At 42.0% G+C, this 7,382-nt stretch overlaps 1 protein-coding gene across 1 annotated transcript in view; it reads right to left on the reverse strand.

Annotated features, from left to right (window-relative positions):
• TBX18 (T-box transcription factor 18) overlaps nt 1–7,161 on the reverse strand; it is a 29,432-nt gene extending 22,271 nt beyond the window's left edge. Inside the window, exons 1-3 of the mRNA XM_004422083.3 lie at nt 6,491–7,161; nt 5,085–5,289; nt 2,851–2,952 (exon numbers count right to left, since the gene is read on the reverse strand). Coding sequence (XP_004422140.1) covers nt 2,851–2,952; nt 5,085–5,289; nt 6,491–6,797 — 614 coding nt within the window. The 5' untranslated portion in view covers nt 6,798–7,161. The remainder of the gene's footprint in view (nt 1–2,850; nt 2,953–5,084; nt 5,290–6,490) is intronic.
• Nucleotides 7,162–7,382: the final 221 nt, after the last annotated feature.

A 7,382-nucleotide genomic window follows, 5' to 3' on the forward strand; every position in this document is an offset into this window, starting at 1 on the left:
ATATACACACTATCACCACATTAAATGTATCTTAATTCTTATGAATCACACGTATTCACGTTAGACATTCTGTCTGTATTCTGATATTTTCTATTTTCATCTGGATATTCAATTGACATAAAGAAACTATTAAGTTGTCAAGCTCACCTTTAAGTAAATCTCAAAAATACTTGAGAGTTTTATCCTAAAGTGTCCCATTTCCCTTAGGATCACTTCCCATTTTAGGCTTACATACAGGCTGATGGGATAGATGGTAGGAAGGCAAGGGGAAATTGTCAGAAGTTCCAGTAATGTTTATGGTCATAGGAAAAAAGTTTTATCTATTATCATTTATAATTATTTTTTTCTAATTCTATTACACTACAAATTGAGGATAAAGTATTCAGCTTAATTTTAAAATTTTGTATAATCATAAAATGTAGATTTTTATCTCTTGTATTTCTCTGTTGACCCTTAAAAAAAATTCTTTAAATAGTTTTCAAATAGCACTAATCAAAATATAAATCAACCTTTGAAAATGGTGGTATATCTAATTAATATTACTTTTCTAATTAGGAGACAAAACATCCCATTCTGTTTGTTTATATATGTCAAATATATTGATTCTGTTAGAATAATACATTTATATAACAATGTTTCAAGTAATAAGATCATAATATTTAATCCTATATTCAAATTATCACTTATTAATGTTAATTTAAAATATACTAATTCAAAAACTAGAAACTAGTATATCGATGAATCACTTAGAAAAGAATATAAAATGAAATTATATACTTAGGTGTTTTGCTTCCATTTGTGTTTTAAATATGGCAATTTAAAGCAACAATTTGCAAATAGTCTCAGAAAATTCTACCTGTAGACTATGTAAATTTCTTTTTAAAATAGCATGAAACAATTTCATAGCATTTCTGGTGAAACGCTTTGTTTCAACTACGGTCACATATTTCATTCTCTTTTGAGCTCAGTACACCTTCTATTGTTTAATTTCTTTTCTTGGGAAAAAATACATAATCAGAAAATTAAGAATACTTTAAAAAACTTAATTGGTACAGTGTAATTTCAATAAATAAGTTCCTAACTGCATAGGCTTCTGAGAATATTAATTTTATAGTCTAATAAATCACCATCATTTTTAACTTAACCAAATACCACTCTTTGACAGCAGAGCATAAGCCAAAAAAGTTTTTTTCTACTCTTGCTGAAAAGGTTGGAAAATAAAATGCAAATCTTAGAAAAGCAAGAAAAAAAACTGCACTATGGATATAGATTACGATATTACCAAAATAGAGTAATATGCTCCATCAAAATCTTGAAAAGGTATGCATATTGAATAGTTCAAAATCCACATCCACTAAGAGAATAAATGCTATGTGTTACAATTCTCTGTGAAACATTTTAAATGCAAATGCACAAGACAAATTTCTTCTTCTAAAGCAATGTAAGTGAAGGCAAATTTATGTTTTACAATTTGATCTTTTAAGGTCTGGCATTTTAATACCAATACTTGAAATTTTTCTTGCTTTATGGGAGAACAATAAGAATCAGTTAAGTAAAATTACCCATCCAAAATATATGGAGGAAATTTCGAGAAAGAAATAGGACAAAGACAAAGGAATAATTTCTAAGCTCATTAAGAATTACATTATTTTCCTTAACACAAAACCCAAATTAGAACATGGATTTTAAGCCAAGTATATTTAAAGAATAAAATTCAATGCCTTCTTGCTTCTGTCACACAGTAGATAATTTTAGCAAACTCCCTAATGACTTATTTAATTAAAATAAGTAATACAACTTACACACAAAACACAAATAATAAAACTGCCCTTTTTATTACCTTTTTTTAGTATTCCATATGTGCCTGTACTAATTAAATCTGTATACTTTTGACACCATAAACCTATTTCAAAAAAGCAACTCCCTACATTTTAAAAAGTGCTGAAAACCAAATCCGATTTCATTTAAGAAGTTACTAACTGCTCTAGCTGTTTTTAAAAAAATAGAAACAAAGAAGACCAAAATTTAAAGCAGCACCTTCTGATCTGCCACTCAAAATTTCCTTTTTTAAATGTTAGCATTTTTAACTCCTCAGGAAAATAAAAAGCATTGTCATTGAAAATTGCTGATTTGCTTACTTGCAGAAGCAAAGAAGCAAAGGTTGGTTTGAAACTGAAGAATGTATAACTTTTCCCACTTCATCATGTCTAGATAAATATATTCTCTTTCAAACTCCAAATATTACAAAGGTTTTTTCTAAAAAAATTACCGTGCTAACTACCAACCAAAAAACAACAGTAAGGTACCAAATTCATTGCTAGTTTAAGATGTCTTAATATCATAATGAGTTATATTTTATTTTTCTTAACTGTAAAAAATCTTAAATAATTTTCTCATATTAAAGGAAAAAAGCCTTCAAATAGTTACCATTTTGAACGTAACAAGATAAAAAGAATTTATTTAAAGATGAAAAAAATCACGAAGAAAATGAAACATTTCATATTATGTATATCTACAAACTTTACTTAACATTTCATCTCAATACTAACAAAATGTGAATAAATACAAAAGATACATTTAGTTTAGCAACACTGAACCGGCCCGTATTAAAGTCCTCAATACTTAGAGACATTCCTGTATCTATTAAAAGCAAAACAAAAATTAAGTTTCCACATTTACTGCAAGAGAAGGCACCGTCTGGGCTACTGGAACTGACAGGGATTGGATTAGGGATCTGGGAATTGTACAGGCTTCTGGAAACAAACATCACAGTCATCACAGATCAAATAGGCACAGCCTGTAAAATCCTAGTGTTTTCTTATCCTCCTGTATTCATCTGATCTACTGTACCTGTATCTTTTGTTGTCCACTGGCACAATATCCATGGCAATGTAATATTGCTGGTGAGGATCTAATCCAGAGATCTTCACTCTCATTGCTGGAAACATGCGCCTATGTATAAGGGAAGGGAGGAAAGAGAGTTTGGGTTTGGTTTTCGTTTGTGATTACACATGGAGAATGAATACGCAAAGAACCTCTCAAATCTTTATTTTTCATATGTATAAATGTATAGCATTCACTTTGTAAGAATCAGAACACAAGACATGTCAAAACTAAGGCTTTCAAAGTAATTTGTTGTACTCGGTACATGTGTTCCATGTTTACCTAAATGCCAGTATAGCTAACAGCAAAAGAATTGTACACTGAAGGAATAATGGCACTTAAAGAAAGCATTTTATTTTTTAAACAAAAATCAGTGAGCATATTTACTTTAATAACACAAATAATAAAATGTTCCAAATGGTAGGAATAGAAAACTTGAATTTCTAAAAGTGATAAAACATATTATAATGTGAAATTTTAAAAGGGTTATAAAAAACCACAAGGAGCCAATGTGCCATGCTATAACCAAACAATATGTTCTTTATTGAGACAGGACTTCCTGCCTGCAGCGTGGTAAAGGTGAAGTGCAAAAGTTGCTCTAAATTTGAAAGGTATAGTAAAACTTCTTTATTGAAAGCAGAAACTAAACACAACGTATATTTACCAAATCATTCCTTTCCCCACCATACCCTGAAAATACTTTCTTATTCAACCATATTTACTCAAAACTTTGCTAATTAAAACAAATGAAAATCTGCATTTCTCTTGGCTTTCCAGAGATGCATATCAAAGGAGATGCAAAGTAAATGCACCTAACTTTTTAAAAGGGCAGAGTAGTACGGAATACTACAGCAAATTATTGTATACGAAAAACAAATAGAGCGGCTCTTTTTTTTTTTTTAACTTTCATCTAATGATTTATGTCTAGGACCTTTCCAGTTAATCTAATTTTTGCTAATTTAACCTTATAACACAATTTTTAGTCCTGTTATTTACCAATTTTTTTCTATAACAATAATGCCATTAAAAACCACTTCCAGAGAAAAGAAAGTCCATTATTCCTAACTAGGCATGAGAACAGTTTAATGCGCTGGCTGTTTTAGTGCTATTTCAGTGCACCTGTAAGATAAAGAGTAAAGGTCTTTAACTACATCCTTTATAAGACAACTGTTGCTTTGTGTTGTTGAAGACTGAATTTGGATCATTAATAAAAGCTCTGTGAAAATGTAGAAGGTAGCATATGGATTCAATAAAATATGTTTTTGTAATTTCTAATAAGTTTGGATACTTTTATGCTGTCCAGGTTTTTGCCATGTGTACTCCCTGAAAGAGTTGTGTGTGCTTTTTAAAATTCCTTTTAAGGAAGATATTACTCATTGATTTCACTGCACTAAATGAACCGAAAACTTTAAAATGCAAATATTTCTGTACCTCCCTCAAATTAATATGATTTGGCCAACAAATCCATTTATTTTACTAACTAATGGATGTACAAATTTCACACTTTCCAAAAACAAACATAACTTCTTACAAAATTTTTTTTTTCGTATTCTTCAGCAAATTTAGGCTAATGTGTTGGATTTCATTTAGAAAAAAACTGTAACCATTTAACTGTGGATCTACAAACAGAATGGTTTTTAAAAATCAGGGTAATTATTTTTGCAGGGATTAAGCATGTATTACCAATGATTCCAGTAACTTTTCATCCTAGCCTAATATCAAAATAGCACAACACAGCACGTTCTCACAGTCCCAAGAAATCTGTTGATAAAGAATCAACCTGGAAGTTTCAATCTGAAAAAGTAAATCATGGTTTGCTAAAGAGTAAACTGCGTTTTTTTAAAACGGAGGAGTAATCTGTTCCATAGTTTCAGAAACGATAACTAGAGCCTCAATAAACGCCTGGACAGACGTAAATACGACCACGAATCTGTAACTACCCTGCACGCAGAATATTAACCGAAACGGTACCGCATCGCCGGCGACGGTGATTTTCTCCCCCGCATCCAACAGGGGGGCGACGGGGCAGTGCCCCTCATCTACTAGACTCCTGGGCAGGGAGGCAAAGCCAGTCTCAAAAGTGAACCACTACTCGGGGCCTGGTCCTGTCTGTACGAAAATGCTACCCACAGACCCCACCATGCTGCAGGCCCTTCTTCCTAACCCAGGGCCGGGGCCGTTCGCGCCAGCTCCCCCTTTACCTGCCCGCCTTGGTGATGATCATCTCCGTGCCGATCTCGTGAAAGCGCTTCCAGAGCTCAGCTCCCTGCAGGTCCACCCGCGGGACCTGCGGCGAGGGCAGCGGGGTCCCGGGCCGGGCCAGGGAGGGAGCCGGGGACCCCTTCGGGGAGCCTCCCGGGGACGCCAGCGAGGAAGCGCCCTGCAGGAAGCCGTCCTCACAGCCGCCTGGGCAGCAAAGGGCAGAGAGGGGTAACCGGTGAGGACTCCAGAGGAGAAGCCTGATGGGGAGACCGACCCCAGGAGGGCGGCTGGGGAGAGGAAAAGGACCAGGAGAAAAGGGGAAGCTTTCGTGCCATCAGGTCCTTCTACCAAACAGGCCCACAGGTCAACACCCGCTCTGCCCGCCAAAGGGACACTCGATGCTCAAGTGGGGCCCCCTCGGCACCCAAGTCCGAAGTCCCAGAGAGGCATGCGGGCCGCGTCCACCTCACCCTTCTCGCCTCCGCTCTGTCAAGGCCCCAAAATAAGTTTCGCGCCGCCGCCCGGGTCTGGGATGCGTGCCCAATGGAGCCTGAGATGGGTTCCTGAATCCAGATCCCCAGGGCAGACCCCGACACACCCCGCGCCCCGGAGCGCACGCAGTAAAAGAGTCTGGCGCCCCATCGCCTGGTCCGAAGCGCCTGGGCCTCCCTTCGCCACAGGCGTCCGAGGCGCCTCGCTTTGGGCCCGGCCGGAGCCATCCTCTAGAAAGTTCTTCAGACTCTGCTCCCACCAAACTCCCCGGCCGCCCTGAGTTTCTTAGCCAAGCAGCAAAGGGGCCAGAAGAGCGCAAAAAGCAAGCCCGCGGTCGCCGTCGGCCTCGGCAGCGGGAATCAGGAGGGGAAGGGAAGGGAACCGCTCAGCTACCCCTCGGGAAACCACGTTTGCAAATACGCCGCCCTCTTCCTGGTTTACCCAAACGGTTTAGGGCATTCGTTCCGGTTTCGGGGGGGTTATGCCGTCGCTCCCCCACCCCCATGCTTTTAAAAGTTAGGAAAGAAAAAGAGCACCCATTGGCTGGAACCCCAAGGGAGGCAGATACCGCAAGTACAGATCTGCACCGCCGAGCGCCGCAAACAGCAGCGGCTGAGGGCGCGGGTCGCCGAGTGGGCGGCGGCAGCCTGAGAAGCGATGCTGGAAGCGGCGTGTTAACCGTCTGGAGGGCGACCCGAGTGGCGCGGTTAGAGAGGCCAGGGAGGTGGCGAGCTTTGCGCCCTGACACCCACGGCCAATGCACGTGTGGCAGAGTTGCCTCGGGCACTTAGGGACGCGGCGCGCGCGCAAACCCACAACTCGCAGAAGTTCAGGTTCTCGGGGGCCGAGCAGGCCGGCGGGACCCAGGAGGGGCCGCGCCGGGAAGAAGTTAGGCTGGAAGGGGCCGACTCACCCGCGGCTCCGCGGGAGCCGCAGCTCCGCTCCAGGTCTGCGCAGCTCCGGGCGGGCCCGGATGCCGCTCCAGCCGGCGGCGGGAGCGCAGCGCCTTCGTCTCCCTCCGAGGAGCCCTTCTCGCCGGCGCCGCCGCCGCGGCTGCAGCCTCCGTCATCTACAGCCCCGGCCGCCTCTTCTGCGCCCAGCTTTCGCCGCTTCTTCTGAAGCTGTTGCTGCTTCTCGGCGCCGATCAGCGCCTCCACGGAGAAGGCGTGCGCCTTAAGACTTAGCATGCTGCACGGCGAGCCCCTCCGCTTCTCGGCCATCCCCGCCGCCGGCGCCCGCCCGCCCCTTGCTCATATACACTCGCACGGGCACACGCACACACTCGCTCTCCTGCCCCTACTAAAATTTGAACTGCTCTAGGGGCCTCTTGCAGGCTGAGATCTGCCCCCTTCCCCGCCGCGGGCAAAAACAAATTTGGCGTTTCCTCTTTCTCGCCTGGGTTGGGATCCGAGGAACCAGCGACGCCCCCGCCAAGTTTCCTTCCCTCGGTCTCTCGCGCGCGCTCTCTCACTGATGCACTCCTTCGCTCCCACCCCCTCCACCTCCTCCTGCTGCTCCAAGACCTGCCTCGACTGATGCGCCAGAGAGGACTAACATGGGTAAAAAACACTCTGCGGACACAAATTAGGGATTGTAATTGAAATTTGTTGCCTTGATCTGTCAGCACTTCCAGGCAGGAGAGCGGTGGGAAGAACTTGCTCATTAGCGTCAATAAAGCGGCGGGGGCGGAGACCGGGGCCCTGTCAATCACCGAGATGGCCGGCCAATTAGGAGGCGCTGACTCCGCGGGGCCCGCGCCCACTTCCTTACAAGGTCGCCAAAAACCAAGAGTGAAAAGCGCCGCC

This window comes from Ceratotherium simum, chromosome 19 (genome assembly GCF_057802395.1).
Source record: "Ceratotherium simum simum isolate JZ-2026a chromosome 19, ASM5780239v1, whole genome shotgun sequence".
Taxonomy (NCBI): Eukaryota; Metazoa; Chordata; class Mammalia; order Perissodactyla; family Rhinocerotidae; genus Ceratotherium; species Ceratotherium simum.